The 26,477-nt window shown below is 45.7% G+C and overlaps 1 protein-coding gene across 5 annotated transcripts in view; it reads right to left on the reverse strand.

Moving 5' to 3' along the window:
- SMARCA4 (SWI/SNF related BAF chromatin remodeling complex subunit ATPase 4) overlaps positions 1–26,477 on the reverse strand; it is a 778,095-nt gene that overhangs the window by 701,895 nt on the left and 49,723 nt on the right. For all 5 annotated transcript variants that reach the window (XM_078684950.1, XM_078684957.1, XM_078684972.1 and 2 more), the window contains exon 2: positions 1,462–1,715. In XM_078684950.1, coding sequence (XP_078541076.1) covers positions 1,462–1,683 — 222 coding nt within the window. In that variant the 5' untranslated portion in view covers positions 1,684–1,715. The remainder of the gene's footprint in view (positions 1–1,461; positions 1,716–26,477) is intronic.

The following is a 26,477-nucleotide window of genomic DNA, read 5'->3' on the forward strand; positions in this document are numbered from 1 at the left end:
GGACCAGTGAGGCCCTGTCCTGGGGTGAGTAAACCCCCTAGCCTGCTCCTCTCCTGTGGGAGGGGGGCAGGAGCCTAGCTGGGATTGGGTAGGGCTCCCCATCTACAAGATGGCCGGAGCCCGGGGTCGTGCTTCACCTAGTCTCCCCCACCTGAGGGGTGGGGTTGGCACAGGCCGGCACCCCCCCCTTCCTGATGTAGTTTTTCCCGCCAGTCTTCCTGCCAGCGTGGGGGTTAGAACTGGTGGGGGCCAGTTGCTGGGTCCAGCAAAGTGTCTGGAGAAGCTCACAGATGCGGCATGCCTTCGAAGCTTCCCCCCTGCCCATCCTGGGGGAGGAGACCTAGCACCTCGCCCAGGATGTGCATTGTTACAGGCTCAGGAGAGCAGGGGCTCTCCACCCAGGGGTCCAGCAACATGTCTGCTGTGTGGCAGCCTCTGCAGCCACTCAGCCCAGACGTGGACTGTAGGTTGGGATTTCAGAGGGCATCTCTAAGATGCCCTCTGGTGCATTTTACATTAAATCCCACACTGGCATCTGTGCGGGTTTAATGTGCTGAGAAGTTTGGTACCAAACTTGTCAGTCTTCAGTGTAGCCATTATGGTGCTGTGGAGTTCGTAATGACAACCTCCCAGCATACTATACTCTTAATGGCATCACTGCACTTACAGTACCCAAGAATGGCCCTGGGTACTGTAGGGGCACCTCTGGCATAGGGCACCCAGCTAGAGGGGTGACTGAAGTATGCCAGGGCAGTGGGTTCTGTGGGCATGGCACACAGGGAAGTGTGCCATGTCGACTCTTGGTTTAGTTCTGTACTTAGGCACTCAGCCTGCAAAGGCAGTGTGTGGGAGCCAGGGTACAGGTCCCCTGAGGGTGGCACAATAAGTGCTGCAGCCCTCAGGGGTCTTCTCTGGTCACCATGCCCAGGGCAGGGTACCATTTACTAGGGTCTGACAGGTGGCCAGAGATGCCAATTGGGTTTTTAGTTTCAGCACAGTTTTAGGGAAGGAACACAGGCCCTGGGTACCTGGTTGGCAGGAACCCAGGGCACACTCAGTCAAAGCACATCAGCAGTTCAGAAAAAAGTGGGGGCATACCGAGGCAAGAAAGATGGCACTTTCTCACACATACCATGCAAGAAAGATGACACTTTCTCACACAGGGAAAAGTCCATATAATAATTACTACACGTTATATAGAAATGCTGCAGCCCCAGGAGTTCAAGAGGTGACAAACGCTCATAAAAGAGATCCACCCACACACCACAGATCTCATACCAGAGACTCAAAGTCAGCAGTTTGACAGAGATTTGTAGCCACTGTTGCTTCAAACTTCTGCCCTGAGGTCAGATCTCAGTCACTTGTGTGTTTGCAGAGACAACGTAGAGCATCAAACGGGCAAGCGAACATCTACTGTACAGCACTTTCTGAAAAGAAGGTCCCTCCCGCAAAACCTATTACCTTGTGCATCGGGTGCATGTTCTCTGGAGGGTAACCCCCAGGTCCCTGCGGTGGAATCGGATGCCCTGCTGGAGGTGGCCCAGGGCTCGGGCCCATCATGCTGTGCACTGATCCTGGTGAGGGCCCAGGGCTGGGACCCATCATAGAGCCAGGTGAAGGGCCGGGCCCAGGGGAGGGACCCGGGCGAGGCGTGCCTCCCATTGGAGGGTCAGGGGTAGACATTTTCAACGAGCACAGACGTTCAGTTCAGCTTCCTGCAAAAATAATAACAGACGAGATTGTTAAAAAAAAAAAGCCTTGCACTCTGATCACATTCTACATTCATATGTGTGGTTAGAAAGAGCTTTAGCTCATGTTGCTTTAAATCTACCAATGCTGTACTTAGGGGTAAATGTGATTCCAACTACATTTTGCAGATTATCTGATGTGTCATGAGCCTTGAAAAAAATCGCAAACTGAACTCAGAAACTAACAAAGGTAGTACAGAAAACCTTAGCTTGACTTGGAAAAATCAAATGATAAAGACAAGGAGCAGTGGCCATAGAAATTGAATTCTAAAACAGTATATATAAAAGCAGACTTGCTAAAAAAAAAATTCTAAAAGGATATACAGTACCTAAAAATGGAAAAAGTGAGACTTATTTTGAAATACAAAAGTGATTAAAAGAGAAGGGAGTTAAATTTGAAAAAGTGCAGAAGTCAGCAGGCTTTAGAAGGAGAAGTAATTGTTAATAGGTCCCAAAGACGAGACCTATTAGCTTTACCAATAGCATTTATTGACATTGAACAGCATCCCTAATGAATGAGTTACTTACCTTCGGTAACAATGTATCTGGTAGAGACACAGTCTAGCCGCAGATTCCTCAACTTAGAATATCTTCCAGGCGTCAGTCTGGATCCGGAGAATTTTCAGCAGTACCTCTGCGTGCCGGGAGACGTCGTCGCATGGCTCCGCCCTGACTTAGTCCAGGATGTGACGTCAGTGGAGCCTAATAAGTCCCTCTCGGCACGCTGACGTCAGTTTTCTACTGAGAAACTTTTCCGTGCCACAACGCAAAGCCATCACGAAAACTATGAGGGTGTGGGAACATTGTGCTAAAAAGAATGAAATTCATTGAAACAACGACAATAATGAAGAAAATGACATGAAACAGCAGAATGCATGTCATAGAAACACACTTCAAAGTGTAAGGAACTGAAGGGAGAGTGAAGAGTACTCGCCCCTAGAATCAGATCTGCATAAGCTTAGAACCATACCCTCCCATGAGGCAAGCAGCAAGTGAAATGAATGTTATGATAAATAACAACCAGTCTGCAACAACAGGATTGTTATGGCAAGAGACCATAGGGCTGTAATAACATGCCTGCCATGTCAACAGACCACACTTTTGCAACAGAAAACGAGAAACCCCACGCCCTAAGCATGATCACTTGGCTGCTGCATAGTCAAGTGGACCTCAATTTATGGAGGAAGGCAGCAGGGAGGGTGGGGTGGAGGAGAAACTTGACCATGCTCCACCCTGGAAGGGGCCAGGGTGCAGGAGCGTGGATAGATAAGGGAGACCGTCTACCACCCCATGACATGACTGGTAGGAGAAGCCACAGGTAATACAGAATAGGACATTTAGACCTGGAACGGATGTGAAGAAGGGTAATACATGGCAAGACGGAGACCATTGGAAAACAACCCAGTAGGTACAAACTCAACCTGAAAGGTCCTCGCCGAGCAGGGAGGATGGGTGGGCGTTAATGAATCTGCGGCTAGACTGTTTCTACCAGATACATCGTTACCGAAGGTAAGTAACTCGAGACATCTAGCCAAAGATTCCTTAACTTCGAATGGATACCAAAGCCATACCTCATAGGAGGAGGGTCTGCGACTGAACCAACCAAGTTCCAGAGGAACTTGTCGGTCAATAACTTTTATTTATTTTATTTTGCAGAGTTTTATATAGCGCGAACTAGACCCGAACTGAAACAGGTATCAGAGCGCTTTACATATTTTCCAGTTACGTTACAGGAGGACACACTTTCATTTTAGGCAACAACAGGCGGCAAACAGTAGTGCCAGTAAGGTCAACACCGAACAAAGGGGACAGGAGGGGTGAACAAGTTAAGGCAATGGTAATACATTCCATGTAGGACACAATGAAACTTGCACTTTCCAGGCAGGGACGAAGGGAAGCCACAGGAACCAGAAGGCCAGTGCCCAGTGGCAAGAAATCCATAAGCTTCTGCAATCAAAAAAGAAGCAAAAAAAACTGTGCACAGGATTCTTAGGATGTAAAAAAAAAATCAAGTCCTGGAGAAAGGACAACAAGCATGGCAAAGTCAGAGCGCACAAAGAAGCATGCACACCAGTGAATGGCCAGAATGACATGCATAGGAAATAATGTCATCCATGTACAGATAGACAACCCTTGATCACAAGGAAATATATGTTTGAGGAGAAAGGGACACACATTCCAGACAGTGTGGACCATAGGTGCCACAATACGCATAAGTGAATGCCTGTTAAATGCAGCAGTGACAGCACACGTGTCGGCAGAAGACACAAAACGTATAACGAGGAAGGCAGACTGGTGCACGTAGGTGAAAGGAGACCGGCAGACGTTGGATCCCCACCCAAGACTCGCTCTCATAAGAAAGAGAGGGAGGAAGAGCGAGAACAAAATGCCCAATTTAGGGCAAGAAAACTTTGGATACGCCACAAGGTAATAAACATAGATGTGTCCCCTCTCGGAAGGTGTGTGTGTGTGTGTGGGGGGGGGGGGGGGGTGCGGTGTGTGTATATATGTATATATATATATATATATATATATATATATATATATATATACATATATGTATACATATATACATACATATATGTATACATATATATATATACATATATATATATATATATATATATATACATACACATACACATATATATATATATATATACATATACATACATAGACATACATATACATACATATACATACATATATATATATATATATATATATATATACATACATGTGATCAAGGTCTGAGGATTAAAGAATACAATGCCTTAATTTGCAGTGGTTTGTGTCTCTCTATTCGCCTGACGGAAGTTTGAAGAGTACATGTGGTTTCTTGGACACATATATACATATTCAGAATGTTCTTTTTTTGTTGTTTTTTTTAAAGGGCAAGGGATATTCGAAAAGCATGCCTAGATAAAGACAGCAGCCCACACAATAGGTACCAATAAGACTGAGGTGAACCATAGCGGGGCATGATGAATGCCATAAGAGTAATTATATACAGACAGTCAAATACAGGAACAACCCTGTACAGACATAGTATAAATGACAAGGAGCCACCCGAAACAAGAGACCTGTAAGGGGAAGGAGGCAGAGGGCATGAGCAGAGGAACCTGACTCTTTGCCTGTCAAGAAAGGGGAAGAGGGCTGCCTGGGAAGTGTGCCAGAAAAGAGGGTAGCAAGCGATGGACAAAAACGCGGCTGGCGTAGAACCCATCACCAAGAAGGCCAAGCCGTGGCGTAAGTCAGGACAGCAGGCACTCGGTGCCTGTGACCGTACCACGTGCAAAAGCACAGACAGAGCCAAAACGGAATCAGAACAGAAACTGTTCCGCAGTAGAACAGAAAGGCGCTGGCTGACGGAATATACAGCCAACCCAGACAAAAAAGGAAGGTGGAAATACAGTGAAACGCTTGAAAGACCGTCAAGGCAAAAAATACAAGACGGTAAAAACGCCAGACGAACCAGTCGTGGCGTAAATTCCACAAGACTCTGGAGAAGTCTGCAGTCATGGAGGCAGGAGAGAACTACGGACCAATGTGAAATACAAACACCCAGGCTCCTAGAAGGAGACACGCTACCCCTGTGGATTCCATACCAGGGAAGAATTAAGAACACAGGAGGCAGAGGCAAAACCCTATCGCTATAGCTCATAGCATGGATAATAGAATATTCCCCAAAGGGGAAGCCCATCCATGCGCTATAGAAAAGTACCGCAAGGGGGAAGAAGAAGAACGATCCAAGGAGGACCTCACGAGGATCCTCAGTAAGTATCTACAATAACCAGGAGAATCTGGAACATTGCACAGAAACATATAGTTTCTTACCTGTCGGTGTAGTTTTGCAGCTTGAAGACTTCCTGGATTCACTATGCTGTGCATTATCCCGCCATCTAGTGGTTGGGTCCGGAATAGTAGTATTTTTTCTTTTTTTTTTCTCCGTGGCCCAGGTGGGCGTCGACACCTCATCATTTGGTGTCCTTGGTGACGTTGACGCGCTTCCGGCAGAAGCTCCCACCTTTGATCGCCATCTTCGGATTCTTTTTTCTTGTCTTGTGTTATCTTCCTTTGTTGGTCTATTTAGTTACGATTGCAATTTAATCCTCCTTTCCTCCTGTGTCATCTTTCTGCCGGAGGAGGGTGGGATCGCTAGTGAATCCAGAAAGTCTTCAAGCTGCAAAACTACACCGACAGGTAAGAAACTATATGTTTTCCAGCGTGAATCTTTCTGGATTCACTATGCTGTGTATAGATTTAGTAGCGGTTTGTCCTTATTGTGGTGGTTGGGTGGAAGATGAGCACTGGTTACTGAAAATGTGTTGTAAGACCTTCTGTCCCACTTGCACTTCCTTATTCGTTTGAATATCCACACAGTAGTGCTTAGTGAATGTGTGCACTGAAGACCACGTTGCAGCTTGGCAAATGTCTTGAATAGGTGTGTTTGCTAGAAACGCAATTGTTGCTCCTTTCTTCCTAGTAGAGTGAGCTTGAGCTCCCCCTTGTAACTCTTGTCCTGCCCGCTTGTGGCAGAGTTGAATTGCCTGTGCAATCCACTGTGCAATGGTGTTTTTGGTGACTGGCCGTCCCAAAAAACTGCTGGCAAAGGATACAAAGAACTGCTTTGTTTTCCTGCACTCATTTGTTCTTTCTATATAGTACATGACTGCCCTTCTGGCGTCCAGTGTGTGCAGTGCCCTTTCTGTGCGTGTAGTAGGTTTTTGGAAAAAACTAGGTATCTGGATTGTTTGGTTAAGGTGGAACCGAGACACCACCATTGGCATGAAGTGTGGGTCCATTCTCATTACAATCCTGTCGCTGTGAAATTTGTAGGTAGGGCTCTTGGAGTGTTAGCGATTGCAATTCACTGACTCTTCGTAGCTAAGTGATAACCACTAAGAAAGTTGTCTTAAGTGTGAGCATGTGCAGCTTTGCCTTGTGAATAGGTTCGAAGGGCGCCTTCATCAGTTGAGTTAGCACCACGTTAAGGTTCCATGTTGGTGCTGGCATCCTTTAGGGGGGTGCGATTCTTTTAGCTCCTTCCAGAAATCTCTTCACAACTTGGGAGGTGAAGAAACTCTTCCCGGTTTCTCCCTTCGTGTGAGCCACTATTGCCTCTAAGTGCACCCTTAGGGATGTGTAGCTTAGCTTGCTTTGTAGCAGGTACGTTAAGTATTTTAGTACTGTGGATTCACTTGTGATTTTCCGTTATAGTTTCTCCTTGATGCATTATTGGGAGAACCTTTTCCATTTTGCTATGTAGCACTTCCTTGGTGTCGGTCTCCTAGCTTCTCCCAATACCGCCATGGTACTTGCTGGTAGTTTGAGGTGTGCAAATTCTAGGTCTTCAGGAGCCATGCTGCTAGGTTGAGGCTCTCTGGCTCTGGGTGCTGTACCTTTCTGTTCTGCATTGTTAACAGGTCTCTTCTTTTTGGGAACCTGTGTCCTGGTTCAGGTGCCATTTCTACTATCTGTGAGAACCAGGACTGCCTGGCCCACTGAGGTGTTATTAGAATTAGCGTCATGTTGCTGATCCTCCATTTGTTAAGTACCCTGTGTATCAGGGGTATAGGGGGAAAAGCGTATGCAAATGTCTTTGACCAACTTATCCATAGCGCATTTCCTTGAGACCAGAGGTCTGGTTGTCTGGGTGCGAAGTGTTGGCATTTTGCATTCTAGGTCTATTTGCGGCGTTACACACCTTTGGAATCTTTTCTCCACTTCCTGCTGGTTGATCTCCCATTAGTGGGATGCTGACGTTGTCTGCCGAGTCGGTCTGCTTCCACATTGTCCTTCCCTGGTAGGAGTATTGCTAGTAGGTCTATTCTCAGTGGATTGGCCCATGTCCACATCTCTTGTGCTACCTTTGATAGTGCTACTAAGTGTGTTCCCTCTTGCTTGTTGATGTAGAACATGGTCGTGGTGTCTGTTTGGATCAACACCCTGTTCCTGTACACCTCCTTCATAAATGCTTTCAATACAAGGAACACTGTCTTCAGCTCTAGGCAGTTGATGTGTTTCACCGCATCCTTCTGTGTCCATAACCCCCTCACTATGAGTTGGTTCATGTGCGCTCCCCACCCCAGGTGGGAGGCACCTGTTGTGATGGTCACTGTTGGAGTTGGTGGTGTGAATGGCTTCCCCTGTGTTATGTTTTCTTTGTTCCACCACGCTATTTACTGCTGCACTGCGTGTGTGACAACCACTAGATCTTCCCAACTCCCTGTTGCCTGTGACCATTGCTGTTGGAGCCATTCCTAGAATGGTCTCATGTGGAGTTGGATATGTGCAACTAGGTGTATGCATGACACCATCATTCCCATGAGCTAGCTCACCGTCCTCACTGTCGGAGCTTGCCCCTTGTGGTAGCTTAGTGTCTCCTTCAGTAGTGCCTGCGTTCTCCTCGTGCTGAGGAACACCTTCCACTGTAAGGTGTTAATCTCTGTCCCATGGAATATATTCACCTGTTCTGGTTCTGTCGAGGATTTTACCCAATGTATTGAAAACCCTAGTTGCCTTAGCGGTTTGAGTCCCCTGCTGAATGGGTTGTTTGCATTAGCTGTATGAGTTTGCATTTACCAGCCAGTCTTCGAGGTATGGGTACACGTGTATCCCCTGTCTCCGTAGGTGTGCTGCTACCGCAGCTATGCATTTGGTGAACACCTTTGGTGCGGACTTTAGGCCGAATGCTAGGACTGTGAACTGGTAGTGTGTTTCCTTGATCACAAATCTTAGTAAGTGCTTGTGTCTTTTGTTCATGGGGATGTGTAGGTAAGAGTCCTTTAGATCTATAGTTTCCATGTAATCCCCTTCCTGTATCTGGGGTATTACTTCTTGTAGACATGTCATCTTGAACCTCTGGGTGTTTACAAATTGGCTTAAGAACCGTAGGTCCAGGATAGGTCTTAACGTTTCGTCTACTTTTAGTACGAGGAAGTAGTTGGAGCAGACCCCTTTGCTTCTTTTGTTGTACGGCATTGTCTCTTTTGCCTGCTTCTTTAGGAGCTCCTTTGCCTCTAGCAGCAAGAGGGATAGTTCTGCTGTAGAGTGTGCCTTGTAGCATTGCTTCCTGTTTGGAGGTGACTTTTCTAATTCTATGCAGTAGGCGTGCTGTATGATGTTTAGTATCCATTTGTCGGCTGTGACCTTCTTCCACTCCTGGAAGAAGTGTCTGATTCTGCCTCCTACAGGTGTTCTGTGCTCGAGGAACTGTTTGTCTTGTGGTACTAATAGTTTGTCTTTTTCCTTGTATTGTCGCACCCCCCTCGAGGTGTAGTGTGGCTGGGCGACCTTCTTGCAGCGGAGTCACTGAGGTGGGTTGCTGCCCTTCCCTTCTTGCCTGACCTCGTCCGTTCGAACGCCTTTGATAGGATTGGCTGGTACTGCCAGTGTTGCTGTTTCGGTCCCAGTTGCTGTGTCTGGTTGCCTCCTTGGTAACCCTGTTGGAAGGCTTGGTGTGATATTCCCAGCTGGCTGTTTCCTCTGCCTGCAGGTCTCCTTGAGGGGGGTGCCTCTTCTCATCCCCCTGAACTGCCACGCTCCCATGGACCTTGCTGTTTCGTTGTCCTATTTTAGCTGCGTAAGTTTTCGACAACCGGGATGCCAAACAGTTGAAGGGTGTGTTCAGGATGTTATTTTGGACTTCTAGCTTGAACCCCGTGATCCACAGCCAGGCATGCCTTCTTTCCGTAACCCAGATCATCATCATCTGCCTACTGGATGTCTCCGCTGCGTCCAGGGACGATTTTAGGCATGCGTTAGCCATGTTCTTGCCCTCTTCCACGAGGTGGTGTGCCCTCTGTTGGTACTGCTCCGGGAGATGTTTGAGCAGTTGGCCGATTTCCTCCCAATGCTGGTAGGCATGTCTGTTTATCAAGGCATTTGAGTTGGCGATGCGCCATTGAACTGCCGCACTCCTCTCCATCTTTTTTCCTGTGAGGTCCATTCTTATGCTCTCCTTGTCTGGAGGTGGTCCGGAGTATGTGGGCAGGTTGGCCCTCTTCCTAGCTGTCGATGCTATTACCGAGTCAGCAGGTACTGATCCCTGAATATATACTGGGTCTTGTGAGGAATGTTTATATTTCTTCTCTGTCCTTGGAGTCACTGATTTACATATCACTGGCTCCCTGAAGGGGTCCCTGCCCTGGTCCAGCACACTTGGAAGCATGAGTAGGAATTGGCTCCTGGTCTATGTAGGGAGCAGAGTTTCCAGAAGAAAACATGCTTTGGGCTTTTCCTCCTCTAGTTTCACTCCATGAGTGGCTGTCGCGTTCTTTATGACCATATTGATTATGCCAATGTCATCCGGCGGCGAAGGCCTCGACGGATATGACTCTACATCCTCTACCGGGTTTTTGGAGTTGAGATCCTGCCACTCCAGGTCTGGAACCTCTGAAGATGTCGAGTTCTGTTAGATCTGTTGATCCTCTTCACCTTATGCCTCACAGGAACCAAGGCTCTCTTCCTCCTATTCTTCGGCCGGTTCCAGCAGATCTGGGTCCTCGACCCTCTCTTTGAGCTCTGCTTTGGCTGCGGGCCTCAAAGGAATGGTGTACTGGCTCATCCGGTCGTCTAGATTCTTCTTTCGCTGGAGGATGTTTGCCATTTTGGCCTCAAGCCTTCTCCTCTTTTTCTCGACCTCGGCCGCCTGTTCAGCGTCGAGCACTCCGGCACTTCGCTTCATCGGCCTCGAAGTCGCCTTTAACTCTTTTTCCCTCGGCGTCAATCGGTCCTTTTCAAGACTGGGCTTCGACGACCTAGGTTTCTCCAGAGTGTTTGCCAGCTGGGAGTCCTTTTCGAAGGATCCGCTGGGCTGTTTGTCCTTGGGTCCAGCTGCAGGACTCACTCTTTCAGGCGTCGATCGGGGGTCTTGGGTTGACGACTCTTACACCTCCTTCGCCGACTTCTTATCGGTCTCGACGACCGTGCAGTCTTCTGGTCCCTCCGCGATGTTGTCCTCTTCCCCACTGGAGAGTCCCAAGTCTCGGAGAGATGGGGGTGATCCTTGCCCCTGCATGTTGTAGTTCAACCTTTGCTGCCTCTCCCTAACTCTGAGGGTCTTCGGCGTGAAAGCTGAGCAGGTGTTGCAGTCATTGCTTCGATGGTCGAGCGACAGGCAGGGGTTGCAAACTGGGTGCTGGTCCTTCTGTGCGTATTTGTGGTGGCAATTGTTGCAGAATTTGAATGTCCATGTCCGCGCTCAGTGAGCCCCTTGTGTGTGCATTCTCCGCTGGACGTGTAAGTTCTTGTTTTTTTTCTCTCTTCTTCGTCGTCCTGGTTGTTCGGCATGCAGTCGGCGCTGAATTCTCCAATTTTTGCTGGTTTCTCGCAGATTTTCATTGATTCCTTCTTCAAAAGTTTCTGGAACTCTTCCGTGACAATGCAGACCTAACGGTGGGGAAAAAAATCTGAAGATGGCGACCAAAGGTGGGGGCTTCCGCCGGAAGCGCGCCACCGTCACGAAGGACACCGAATAGTGGGATGTCGACGCCCACCTGGGCCACGAAAAAAAAAATAAAGAAGAACAAATGCTACGATTACAGACCCAACCACTAGATAGCGGGATAATGCACAGCATAGTGAATCCAGAAAGATTCATGCAGCAAAACATTCTGTGGCATAGTAAAAGGGCTATACAATAACCAACGGATACCCCACAAATGGTAAGTCACAGCCTCATAAAAAGCAAGGGAGCACCTTTTGAGACTAGCTTGTAGGCAGAGGAGTCGATAAGAATTGCCTAAAACAGCTGCCCAGCTGTAGAGGCCGTCTGGTAAATAAAAGCTTGAACCCAGACACGGAAACAGAGAAAAACAGTAACAATACTGCAGCAAAAGCAACAAGAAGTCCTCAACCAGGGACTAGAACAAAGCTATACACAGAAACCCAGACATGAAACGCTGGGCCACTGAGTCCGCATGGCTGTCAAAAAGGTGAGCCCCATCAAAGGGCAAATCTCGGAAATGCTCCTGAACATAGTCAGGAAAGCTGCCGTCCCATAGCTAAGCATGGCACACAATGCAATGGACCTGGCCATCGCCCGTCTCACCGAATCAGTAGTGTCTATGGCAGAACAAATCGAAAACTGGGTCAGCTCACGGCGTTTTAGCAACCGGGATAGTTCAGCTCGAGGGCCTTCCGGAAGAGATGGAAGGAGATGTTCGACCGAATCCCAGAGGGCGAAAGTAGCCCCTGCATACACGCAGGACGTGTTCAAGGACCGAAGGCCTGGGCTCGCAGATGCAAATATGTGTCGACCACATGACTAACCATTGAGACTCCCTCATGGGTGGAAGCATGAGATGGGAGGGCGAGGGCAGCAAATTTGAGGCTGCCTGGGCAACTAGCCCTTGAGCCCTAGGATGTAGAGACAGACAGACAGGGTCATCTGGGGCCAGGCAATGACGATGTGCGACAGCATGATCCACAGGGTCCCCCGAAGAGAGCCTCACCCAAGTCTTCAGTAGAATGTCGTACAACAACCCACCAAATGATAGTAAGGGCTCCACATCTGGATTGCCTTGGCGGAGCAAATCCAACAAGGGATCAGAAGGCAGAGAGATGGAGGAAGGCTTGAGCTGTAAGATGTCTGCAGCCGACGAACCACTTGTGCAGAATCTGCACTGGCCTCCGTAGCCATTCTAGGGGGTGACAGGAGGTCCACCCTGGGCCAATGGCTGAGCAGCCCTAGGATGTCCGGGGAACTGTTCCACATCCCCTCCCCATGTTCCAAAGAACACTCAAGCAACACAGGGGGCCCCAGGGGCCTCATCATCAATCATTAAGCGAGTAGGAAAGGACCTCTGCGGTGGCAAACCATGTCCAGACGGCGCTGCTTCGGCGTGGACAAACGCCCGAAGGAGCCTCCATCGACCGGCGTAGGGACAGCGTCGACTCGACCTCCACAGGAGACTGCGATGTGGAACGGCGTCGACCCAGAGACAAGTCCACTGCTGCGGCCGCATCCAACGTAGCAGGGAGACCCGCAGGACTGCACTCTGATGCCATAGGAGGACTGCCGCCTGACGTCTGAACGGGGAGGCACTCGGTTGGCACCGAGGGCAAACCCACCGGCGAGCTCTCAACCAGAGTCCCTACCACCTCGGTGGGGTCCGAAAGCGCGCCAGGAAGAGGGGTCGACCAAAAGATGGCCTGCAAAGCCAGATAATAGGTTTCCATCTGGGCTTGAGTCACCACAACCAACGGAAATGGGGGTTAGGTGGGAGTAGACTGTTGCGGGCAGTGTTCAGTAAAGACCGGGAGCAGCTAGCACCGACATCATGAACGTGTGAGGCCGACGGCCTCCGCCACTTCTTTTTTTGCTTACCTGAGGAAAGTGAACAACGACTTTGCGAACTGTCCCAAACAGGAGCCACAGCACGAGATGGAGACAGGCGTCACTTGGACTCATCCGCTGGAGATGGAGACCGGCGATGCTTGGACTCCGAACGAGACATCAGGGCGAATAACTTCATCTTACGTTCCCGCAGGGATTTCAGCTTCAGCTGCCGACAAGCGTCGCACTTCTCAGAGTCGTGGTGCTCCCCCAAGCATCACATACAAATCATGTGTGGATGCGTACAGGTCTCGCACGACTTGAAGCCAGCAGGCATCGCACACTGTTCCCCGGACGCAAAAAGGTGTCAGAAAGGCCCAAAAATAAGGCAGAGGAACCGCTTCTACTGGACCTGCGCTGTAGATGCGTTAAAAAATAAAAAAATAACGTCAGCGAGCCAGGAGGGCCTTATATGCAGTGCTAGGAATGGAATACTAGAAGTGCAGGTACTCTGTACCAGAGTACCTGCTTGTTTCTGAGAAGTGCTGGTACTCCCTAATTAAAAGTATTCCCTCTCTCTTAAGAAGTGCAGGTACTCTCCCTCTAGAAATAAAAAAGTCCCGGTACTCAGTACCGGACAGTACTGCCTCATTTGAAGCACTGCTTATATGGCTCCACTGGGGTCATATTAGTGGACAACGTCAGGGCGGTGCCATGCAAAGCAGTCTCCCGGCGTGCAGAGGTACTGCTGAAAACTCTCCCAATCCAGGCTGACTCCTGCAGAATATTCTAAATTAAGGGATCTGCGGCTAGAGGTCACTATCAGATGGTGTGAGCATGGCTAAAGGGGAGGGAAAAAAATAGTCTATAAAAAGGCTGGCTGCATTATTTTGTATACACGTGCACCACGCATGGTGTGCCTACAAAATGACCTGAGTTTTTTCTTTTTTTTATTACTAATCCTGAGCTGGATCTGTAAAGAAAAAAAAGTAGCACAAAGTGTTTTTTTATTTTATTTTTTTAAAGCTGGTGGGGATGCAACACTTAGGGCAGGGTGGAAGCAAACCAAGCAGGGGGCAAGAAGCAACCGAAAGGAAATGGGTGGCGGGGGAAGCAGCATGGAGGGGCAGAGGGAGAAGTACATGACATAAAGAGACATTAAAATGGTGTGTGTGTGTTTGGGGAGACACTGGAAAAGCACACAGACAAGTAATCAACAGAGAGCACAAGAGGGGAGAGAGTTGCACGGGGAAGACCGCTGCAAGCATAAGTACTTTAATTGAGCGATACACCAGATTTATTTATTTTGCTTTAAAAATAAACAGTGAAAGGACACAATTAATAAGCACATGGTACGGGGGAGAAACAAACACAAAAATAGAAGGGAAAACCCACACAAGGTAGCACATAAAAAGCAAGCAATTGACAGTGACAAAGTCATCCAGTAAGCAGGCTGTAAGCCTACTGTAGGCTGACCATAGGCTTCTAGACAAAATATTGCGCTGTTTTGTATGCAAGACCTAAAACTATTCTGCTGCAATTGTATACAAGTTTTATTCCTTGATCAACTATTTAGCTCTCTCTTATAGTTTTCAAACAATGAAAGATAATTAAATACATCAATCTAACTAAACCACAATTAAAGAACGTTTTGTAATCTGGTTCTATCAGTTCATTCGACTTTGCTCCTCTCTGTAGAACATTTTGCCCCTACCCTCCACCGTTATTAAGCAACAATGCTTTATTATTCTATTAACTCCAGATTTTCTTCAAGCTCATGTTTGTATTTTATTGATTGTACAATTCTCAGTGTTTTCTCATCTGGGTTTATATCATTTTCATATACATCTTTCTTTTCCCTCTGACCATTCAAATTTTATTTGTGCGATTAATAAAAACCATTACAAAATGCAACAAAAACTATTCAAAAACGCCTTTCTCCTCATTAAAAGGCAACAATGTCATAAATCTCTTAAAAAGATTCTGTTCAATCTCATAAATGTTCTAAATGAGTAAACTATACTATCAAGAAAAGATGAATAAGCAAGTAAACGTTATCATGGCACATCGCTCTTTCCTACAGATGTACAGTCGCACAAAAAAACTTTCCTAACGCTTAAACGTTTCCAATGTCGGATTTCTTAAGACTAGACTATAGCATAATTCCAGCAACCGTATGTCAGACAGTGAATGTATTCATTCTTTATTGCTTGATTAACAAAAATCATTGCAATTAAAAAAAAATGTAATTGAAAAACTATGTCAGACAGGGCTGACATGTCCCTAGAGTTGATGTCAAGTTGTGACATCACTTCAGAAGTATCAGACGATGATATTATTACAGAGACTTGATGTCATAAATCCATGCTCCTGACAATTGTCAGACTATGACATAACTCCATGAGCCCGACACCGCACTGTGGTATCACGGCAGAGGAGTGATGGGAACTGCCTAAAGGAACTTGGTGACAGGCTGTGACCTCACTGCTTCTACGTTTTGTCAAACATTAACATTGCTACAGAAAAACCAGAAGCCAGCCAGTGACATCTTTGCAGGAACCTGGGGTCACACTGTAACAAGCATTGGCATAGCCAATAGGTCTCGCCTTTGGGACCTTATAAGTGCTTAGCCATGCAACAGTTGATGTTCTTGCACCAAGGATAATGTCCTGGATAACTAAACAATTATAAGGTCCCAAAGGCGAGACCTATTGGCTATGCCAATGCTTGTTAAACATGGGCTCACAACCTGGCTATAGTGCCATTTATGAAATAATAGGCAAGACAGTTATGTGAACCCTGTTTGTGGCCCGGATTCTTATAGAAGCGACAACAATATAGTCTATTAAATAAAACACAATAGGGTTTTGTACAGCTGGTATTCTAAACTCATGTCTGAAAGTGCTTTCATATATGATATTGAAGAAAAAGGAGGATCTGTGAAATAAAATATTTGCCTAAGATCACAGTTTGGTTAAGCTGGGTAGCAGCACTTTGTCCAGGTTTTCTGGTTTCACTTTGTACAAACCAGTCACTGAATGGGTAGCTATGTATCTCTCTTTTGTACCTCAAATGTTAATGCTTTGCTTTGACCTCGTCGTGCATGAGGGCAGAGCAGTGGTGGCAGGCAGACGCCACTTGAAAGTTCGCCTCGTCATGGGCTACAGGATCGAGCCTGGCTCGAGCTGTCAGTGGCTCACCCACCTGTAACTTAAATGCCCAAAGGGCCACGGGTTTAGTCATATATTAGACTGTAATACAAAAGTGTTTTATTGAAATTATAATTTCACATCTTTCAATACACCTTATTTTAAAAGGAGATGACATTGTGAACCAACACAATTGGGATTCGAAAATGCAGACGTCAGGTCACACCTGCTAACACCAATCTTTTCATGCCCACTGGAGTCTGACTTGGTTTACCTGGGGAACCTGTGTGAAAAACGCCTTTCCTGGCCATGCAGGTCTCAGGGCACTCTTAAAATGATGCTGAGCTGTTACAACATAAAGGATGTGGACAGGCGTGCGACTGAGACAGGGCATCAAAACAGTCACCCCCCACTTTCCAGACGAACCGGACACGGTGGCGCCCCTCCATGCCCTGCTTCAGTCAAACGCCCCGAAACATGTCGTCTCCATGCTTTACAAACATACACAGGCAGCCCCATCCCCCCCCTCTCTTAGAGCGAGACGAGAGTGGGACGGTGACTTAGACACACCACTGTCGGAAGAACAATGGGAAGAGACCTGCGCGCACACCGCCGCAGTGACGGGTAACACGCGTCTCAGACTGGTCCATTATAAGTTTCTACATCGACTCTATTACACCCCGGCCAAGCTGCACCGCTTCCGCCTCCGGGATGATGACCGCTGTTTGCGATGCAAGGGTGAAGGGGCGGACTTCCTACACGTTGCGTGGTCGTGTCGTGGCGACGTTCTGGGATGAAGTGTTTGCGGCCTTGTCGGACATGGTTGGCACGACCGTGTCACCTTGCCCGAGGATTGCTTTATTGGGGCAGGCATGTCCTGCGTTAAAGGCTTACCGTACATTTTTCGCGCTGAGTCTCCTTCTGGCGAAGCGACTGGTGGCATGCCGGTGGGGACGTGGCCGGGCACCCAAATTCAAGACCTGGCTGACAACGATGACCACATGGCAAGACCAACTGTCTAATTATGCAGAGCTTATGCCGCATAAATCAAGGCCCAGTGACATATGGGGCCCCCTTGTGGCGTACCTTCTCCGGCTTCAAGCCAGTGCCCAGGCCGAGGGCGAGACTGAGCAACAAGAGGAAGCTTCTGCGACACCAGGACCTGAATAGCACCCCTAAGTGACGTCACCTATCACATCCACCTCATTACATATGCCTAGCACATCACACGTAACATTATATGTGGTACTACATACCAGAGCTCCTGTAATACTTTACCATCACCCGCTATACTCCCGTGATATTAGTGTTATACATTTCACACTTGCTGCAATAGTCGTAACAAAGATGAAATAGTCATACTTCCTGTTTTCTAGTTGCGGTCCCCTAACCCTAAGGACATACACTTAGCATGACGTACTAATCGACAACATCTAGTCGAGTTCATTACCCAATCATTAATCATATCCCCCCCCCCCCATGTTCTTTAGATTGATCCACCAGGTGCGGAGAGCATTAGGTTTGAGCCATTAGTATTACACAATTGTCACAGATACAACGCTAGCGCTCCGCGCCGAAAGGCCCTTTCCTCCACATACCCGGTATGGTGGATACATAATGGGGGGGAAGAGATTGCACTAGACCCACAAGTTTGTTAGGTTTCACAGTAGACTAAAAGTTAAGTTAAAAATAAAAAAAATCGAGAAACCTCAAGCATTCACAGTTTGGTATGCCTAGTTCTCTCCATCATTATGGAATGCATCCTTACACAGCTCGCAGTAGCCTTCTTCGCGGCCGGCCCGGATGGGTTGTAGGCGGCTTGCCGTGTTAGATACATGTTTCTTTTTCAGTAAGTGATTTGCTTTAATTACACTGATGTAGCTGCCGGCCTGTTCTCCCAGGTTGTAGGCGAAATAAGCTGTGTAATTTTTATCTGCCTCAATAAAGGTTTCAAAAAAAAAAAAAGGGATGTGGACAGGCGTTTTTTCCCTGTGTCACGTCATTTCTAGCCCTTATAAAGGGCTGCAAACCTTTGGGAAGCACAAGAGTTCAGAACATGCCACTGGAGAGGGGCCCTGGGAGCAAGTGCGGAGGAAGGCTCAAGTTTCAGCAGCAGCACCCACAACAAGGAGGGGCAGGAAGGCAAGGACCCGAAGATGCCAAGGAGCAGCCTCTGTAGCAACATTCACTTGACTTTCACCTTCCTGTTCCTTTTGGGAGAGACCACTTCTTTCCCCAACTCTTCCCCCTGTGGAAAAGTGCGTTTATTGTCTTGCCATTCACTCCACCATTTTTGTGCTTAATTCCACCAGGTTGTGCTTTAACCTTCATGTCTGACTTTCTCCCTGTGTCACAAACACGCTGGAGCTCTACCTTTTGACCTGTTGCATTCCTGCACGGACACTCTTTTCATGCTCTGGCCTACCACTAACTGACCAGCCATGCTCAACCAGTCGGACATGGAGTTTCTCAGATGTTTATCGTCCTCACCCTGCACACTATGCCCTGAAGGCGTCCTTCAATAGGCCTAATCAGATTTATCTCCGTTTGCTGTGTAATCATACCTCTCACCTTTGCCCTGCTGTAGTTCAAACGACAAATATTTATGGGCTCAATTGTAATAAACATGCCTTTTGCCTACACCCTACAGGGTCCTCACCGTTACCTGTGCTTATCAGATTAACCTTTGTTTGACATGTAATCATGCTATGCCCTGCAGTGCCATCTAAATCAGATTAACCTCTGTAAACTATGTAATTATAATGTTTGCCATATCCTGCTAAAACCCCAAAGGCTACTCACCTGCTGACCCTCCAGATTTTCAATTTGTTTAGGAATGTAATTGGTACAACTCCCTTACATGCCTGGGGCAGGATAAAGAGTATAAAAGTAGTGAAGTAAGACCATTCTAACAGACTGCCTCCTCAGACAGCTATGGGTGTCTGTTGTTGAGGCCTCTCCATCTCATGAGATTGAGAATAAATATCCTTTCTCTCTGGCTCGAGTGTTGGTCTCAGTATTTATTCCGGACCCCCATGGACTATAGGGTGACCCTGACACCTTTGGTGGTCTACCAAAAGACCCCCAAATCCACAATTGCCGCCAAACGTGGGGCCGATGAGAGACGCGGATTGCCCGGTCGTGGGGTCCCGAGGAGGAAGTTGAACGGACGGTGCTGGGGCTGATCTACGTGAAAAAGACCCTTGTCTTCGTAGCCACCACCAGACCTTCACTACATCTGAAAAGACCCCCGCAAGTGGCTCTGGTCCTGACTCGGGCCTTTGACAGACTTGGACGATCTTTGCAGTAAAGAGACCACCTGGAGAAAGAGACAAAGGATTCTGGTAGGGTCGCTGATTTGCGACACCTTTTTGTTTGTACTTGGTTTTGGTTGTCTGATTTGTTTAATTTCACTCTTTGCAAAGACTGAAGATAAACCGGGTAGTGTGGACTTTTTGTCCGACCTTTGAAATTTGTAGAGATATTATTTAAGATAACATAGAAAAGCATGCCCGTACTTGGTAAATCCGCTTGATAAGGTTGGTGATGACACCTTTTTTTTGGTATTTTGGTTGTCCAGACTTGGTATTTCGATATTTGCAAATAACGAAAGTTAAGCGGGCAAAATGGACTATTTGTCCAGTTTTCTGAAATTTGCAGAGACGTTTTTTAAGAAACTAGAAAAACATGCCCGCGTTTAGTAAATTGGCACGATGGTTTGGTTGTTGTATATCTCGATCAGGGGTGCTAGAAGATAGTCGGCCGGCCACCCCAGAAGGTACCTCAAGTAAGGACATGTACATAAAATACTGTATTTGTCCCATAATAATTCATTATGGCATAAATACACGTCCAAGGATAAAGAGACTTAGTGGCCCATATATGGTTCTTTTGAATCTCACAAAAATTGAAGCTGTACAAAAACAGCTCTTTAAAAGAAGGTCGCGACAAGCAATGTCTGATGCCCTAGGCCAATGGAAAAAGGGGGGAGCTGAAAGAGAGAGAAGGGCTCAGGCAAGGTTACAGAAAGAGGCTAGAAAAAGCGATAAACAGAAATTAATAGAATTGCAACAGGGAAAAGTTGCATCCAACCTAGCGTGTACAGATAGTGAAGTAAGGTTGAATGGGTTGTGAATGTTTAAACATGGAACAGAACGTGCCTTTAATGAAACATTATCGGCATCCCTTCGAGGCACACGCTTTTCTCCTTAATGAAGGATTCCACTTACAAGATCGAATTCATTTTTTCATTGAAGTTTTTATTTAGTTCATTTGTTTTTTCCACATCATTTCATATTTATCAAATTTTATTCTTTGATACGTTTTTACCAATGGATATCATTGCTATTCATCCTCCAATGCATTTCAGGTATGAAATACCCTTCCTCAGGGAGAGGCACTAAAATTTAGAAAGCATACAAAATCGGAAATTAGTATGTCGTGCTAGCCTAACAAAAAATACAAAATTTACATGTCTTGAAAACGTGCTTTCTATCACCAGGTGAAGTGTGTGTTGTGCTCAGTTCAGACCATTTCCCGAAAAAAACGAAAAACAAAACCTCCTCTCACATGAGTCCCATTTGAGAAGCGTGCTCTGTAAATATCAACAAAACAAGTGCCGTAGATTAACATATCCGCCTTCATGTACGGCTTTAACAAGTTATACTTTAACTGAACATTGTATCACCACTACTGACCTTTAAACTTGCATATAAACTACCGGAAGGTAATCCGATTCAAACCACCCGCTCCTTCAGTCTCCAAACGTTCAGGGCGCTCTACTGTGCTTCCGTACTTAACATCCAGCTCTATTCTGATTGGACCATCAAGCGGTCACCTGATCTATGGTCATAAACAACAGACTCCTGCCGAGACGCTTACGGAGTAACTTTTTTCCTTTGTTTTCACATGATCAAGCCCCTATTCTAACAAACTAACTTAGTCCTTACCCATAATTAGTCAAAAAATAATACACGTGAAAAAACGTACATAAAACGTAAAAAAACGGGGGAGTGTAAATAAGTGTTGGGAGTGAACTACAGTGGTGTAAGCACTCATATTCAAGAAACACGAGATACAAATTCAAATGATAGATCATAATTGTACAGGTAATACCAAAGACACATCAGGATATAAAGCAACCCGCGGGGTTGCGTAATACTGTTTACCATGATGATTATAAATAGCATGCTAGCTCGATTCGATCATTGAGCCCATTGGGCTTGCTCGAACATAGTCTCTGAATCCAGACATTTTCTCTTTGAAGCAGGTATCTGTTGTTGTCTCTTCCCTCCTGCTTACCCACAACTTCCAAAATGAGAAATTTCAGTTGCGAAATGTTATGGTGAGCTTCCATGAAATGCATTGCAATTGATGACTTAGTGTTGTGAGTCCTGATGTTAGATTTGTGTTCTGTGAGTCTGGTTTTGATCTTCCTCTCCGTTTTTCCCACATAAGTTTTACCACATGGACATTTTAATAAGTAAATCACATTTGTCGTGTCGCAAGTGGCTGTGACTTTTAGTCTGATCTCGTGACCTTTCATGGGATGGTTTATGATATTTCCTCTAATTATGTTGTTACAGTTCCCGCAATTCATGCAGGGTTTTGTCCCCTTGTGTGTTTGTTTTGTCTTTTTCTTGTGTTTCAAAATTTCACCAATGTTGTTTCCACGAGTGTAAGCAAAGAGAGGTGGTTCCTTAAAGATATTGTTAAAATCCACTTCCAATTCCAGCAGTTGCCAATGTCGTAGCACACTTTTTTTTAATTCCTTACTTAAGGTTGAGAATTTGGACACTGCCACTATTCTGTTTTCTGTATTTTTCGTGTGTGTTTTCAACAACTCGGTACGGTTGATATTTTGTACCCTTCTCTTTGCTGTTGTGATGATTTCCTGTGGATAGCCTCTCGTTAAAAATCTCTGTCCCATTTCATCTATTCTCTGTGTAGCTTTGGTTTCATCAGAGGTTATGCGTTTCACTCTTGCCATTTGTGAAACAGGTAAATGCTGTTTTAAGGACATCTGATGAAAACTAGAAAAATGTAGTGTATTGTTCCTGTCTGTTGACTTTCGATAGATGTCGGTTTCAAAACCCCTTTCTGTGATGGTGATTTCTACATCAAGAAAAGTAATTTTCTTCTCTGATATTTCCCATGTGAATTGTATACGGTTGTCAGCTCTGTTGAGTTCCATTAATGCTGATTCTAATCTTTCTTTCGTGCTTTTCCAAACTATAAACATGTCATCAATATATCTGATAATCAATTCCGAATTCTCACGCCACTCGTCTTTGGATAGGATATTCTGGTTTTCGTATTGCATCATGAAAATATTGGCATACGCCGGTGCTGCCGAATTGCCCATGGACGTGCCTACGACCTGTTGGTACCATGTATTGTCATATTTGAAGTAGCTATGATAAAGTGTGAATAACATCAACTCCATGAGGAATGTTTTCATCGGCATTTCCATGTTTAAACATGGCCATGTTTGAAAGTTGGTTGTTATGATTGAATGAGGAATATGCGACAGCAATCATTAGGCCGTGTGTTAGTAAATTGAGTTGTTTTTGGATATTATTGCCACCCTAATGAAAAGCACTTGGCTTAGAGTTAACCTGCCCCGTCTGAGGGTAGCCCGAGTCATGATATGTATGTAAAGCATGGTACTACACCCCTTTTGGTTAAAGCATTGTGGCTGTGAATGTGTGAGAATATGGGAGAAGTGCAAGGAATGAGTTTAATTTGGCCTCATTGCCATCAATGCGTCGCAAAAAGATAATTGAAAGGGGTGTAGTAAGAAAAGGAGCACCCCCTGTGATTTGATGACACCCTTGATTTACAAAAGTACTAATGAAAAGTAAATATGGACAGATCAAAAGTTCAGTTTAAGAGGAAAAAAATGTGTGCATTTGGAATTTGCAGTTTGTTCTCATTTGGGGTTGTTTTTTAAAAAAAAAAAATTATTTTATGGCTCAGTGAGCCAATGTGCCCGGTGCAGAGGTTTGTGTTTAGCATCATGGTTGAAGGTTATAATTTTAGCTGGACCTACTGAGACGTTCATCTATTTGAGGTTGATAAAATGAGTATCATTGCGTGGGGTAGTAACCAACATTTGTTCTATGCTAGTATGTTATGTTATTAGGTTCTGTGAATTATTCACAGTAAGTGTTTCTAATAATCTGAGAATAGAAATAAATTGTGGCCCCTAAAAGAAGTGATATATATAGAACATGTATTTTTAAATAGGGTTAATTATTGCAGGTTAGAAAGAGTTAGGAAGGCTTATTGTCTTTGATAGCTTCAGAGTAAGGAGAAGGTGGGGGCTAGAAAGCGCAGAACGCAATGCAGAAACTAAAAGCAGATTTTGAACTTGAAATTTGTGAAGTGGGCGCTAGAAATAGGAGTGAGTGAAATGACTGCTTAGAAAGCTTCTCTGACACGAAGATGTGTAATGTTTGCACAGAGCATCAATAAATTAAAGAACTTAATTGCGAGTTTTTTAATCATCACCTTCCAAAAGGAAAAATTCATGATAAAGGTTTTTTATTTCTGAAAATCCAAACACTATGCTATATGCTATGAAGAAAATGATACATTCGTATTTTTGCTTTTGAAAAATAACGTCCACGTAGTTGCCTTCATTAATAAAAAAAAGAAATGTGTTGCACTAGTCCTAGACAAAAAATAAGATGAAGTTCTTTCTTAGAATTTTGTGGGCTACATGCCTAGGTAAAAACGATTAGCAAATTCAGAATTATTTTTCACAGGAGGAATTGTGGCTCTAGGGAAACAGAGTGCCTGTGAAACAGTTTTACTTTTAGACAGTCAAAATTAAGGTGACTGTCAGGGTAGTGATGGACTGGTTAACTGACTCAATACTATAGTAAGACAAGTTTTCCACCTCAATAGGAGATACCTTAGGTTTATTTTTTTGAACATGACAAATTTTCAATGCCTATTTTAATTTGTTTTTTTACCCTTTTGTTCCTGCTGTTTTGATTTTCGGTGGGATCAGATGTGTTCTAATCATGGAAATGCCAGGACTCTCTAGTTCTTGTCTTTTGTTTCCACATTTTGATCATTAGCATGTGGATTGCATAGTGCACCTGATGCACAATTATTAAAGAGAGGTATCTACATGTCCCTGATAATCTGTATCATGCGATTTCCCTTTTGAGGTGTTTAGATAAGGAATGTAGGAACACACAGATGTAATCATTCAAAAAATGTTTACCCCATTAGACAATGCAGGTATGTGTGATGACAACATTTAGATAGAATTCCCATGTAGCTACCTACCCTTAGATGGCAGAGGATATGCTCTCACATTGAAGTTAGTAAGGATAATGAAGGGTACCCAAATGAAGAGACTAGAAGTACTCCCTTTGCCTTTGTATCCTATGAGAGTGACAGTGCATTCTAAACCCGAGTAATCCCATGGAGTATGGCCACTCCCTCGCAGATTGCAGGCTACCCGCTTGGAGTCACATTGTTAAATACCATGAATTGTTTTTGCGTTAATTCGAAGAAAACTAACAACTGTGTCACATTTCCTACATCACTAGGTTCTGCAGGATCTTCCAGAGTAAAAGGAAGAGTCATTATACCCTGCAGAACAATGATGAAGATGAGTCCTAACTCCCATCAGTGACAGCTACAGATGAGGGGCGGACGTCTTGGACCTGCAGTCCCAGCACCCAGAAAGTAGCAAGGCTGGACAGCGATTGCCAGCGCGTCATCAATGGCACCTCCAAAGCATTGTGCTTGCTCCATCAGACGGCGTTGGACATCAGAGACGAAGAAGGAGCTGGTGCCCTGCTTGTTGCAGAACAAGAGTTTCAGTGCAAAAGAACGAAAGAGAAGGATCCCTGTTGTTGACGGCAGGGCTGGTTTGAGGCTTCAGTTTTCTACCTGTCATGTGCTGGTAACCTCTGACAGCGCGCGGTCCCTTGAGCCCCTTGGCCTAAGTTTTGGCCACCCCCCTCCTTTTCTTTGCTCCAACAGAAAGGCAGTGCACCGGAGGATCCAAGATTGACAAAAGGCACTACATTTGTGGTACCCATGTTGAAAGGAAAATTAGAATGAAAGAGCAGCCCAAGCACCCACTGACACTGAATAACGACTGTTGGAGCCTGAGAGTGTTGCTGAAGCTGAAACTCTGTTGCTTTTTCCTGATTAAACAGTACTTGGGTCTGCACGATATGATCAGCGCCCCCGACCAACGAAGAGCACGATATTTGTAGTGCCTGCCGCAGAGGAGAGACACTGGTGCCCTGCCTTGAGACATTGAGACTTTCGAGTGAGCTGTGAGTGTTTGCTAGGAGGGCACTCCAACAGATACTAAGAAGCACTATTTTCATGGAAAGGCCTGGCTCGAGATGCCCAACGCGGAAGAAGACAATGGATGGACGATAGAAGCCTAGCAAAGAGGCTTAGAACGGACTTTGGGCACAGTTGCTCAAGCGATTCCAGTGCAATTGTATAAAGTAAATGTTAGATAAGTTCTCATTTGACTAAATTGCCATGGAAAAAGAAGTGGCTCCGCCTCTAGCATCCAAAAACGATCCACCAGAAGTGAATTTGTGTGACTGTTCTTACTAATCTGCTGGCATTGTTTTAGAGTAGTGTTCTGTTTAGTAGAGCAGCATCAAGTACATGACGATGGAAGGTCCTAATGATTATCCTAGTACCTCTTGCACTGATCATCTTCTGCTGTATTTTCCTGCAGTGTGCCCCCCCCACTCTGCGGCCTATGTGCAAATGCTACCAAACCAGTCCCCAACAATGCCTGTGTCAAAAATGACAAGATAACGACTGAACGTGAGACACAGCTACTGATGAACATTGTATTTCACTGAACATGGTTTCGCTAATGGCAAAAGGAGGGTCTGTGAAAAAGTGAGTTTATTGTCTTGCCATTCACTCCACCATTTTTGTGCTTAATTCCACCAGGTTGTGCTTTAACCTTCATGTCTGACTTTCTCTGTGTCACAAACACGCTGGAGCTCTACCTTTTGACCTGTTGCATTCCTGCACGGACACTCTGTTCATGCTCTGGCCTGCCACTAACTGACCAGCCATGCTCAACCAGTGGGTCATGGAGTTTCTCAAATGTTTATTGTCCTCACCCTGCACACTACACCCTGCAGGCGTCCTTCAACAGGCCTAATCAGACTTATCTCTGCTTGCTGTGTAATCATACCTCTCACCTTTGCCCTGCTGTAGTCCAAACGACAATTATTTATGGGCTCAATTGTAATAAACATGCCTTTTGCCTACACCCTACAGGGTCCTTAG

This window comes from Lissotriton helveticus, chromosome 1_1 (assembly GCF_964261635.1).
Source record: "Lissotriton helveticus chromosome 1_1, aLisHel1.1, whole genome shotgun sequence".
Lineage (NCBI taxonomy): Eukaryota > Metazoa > Chordata > Amphibia > Caudata > Salamandridae > Lissotriton > Lissotriton helveticus.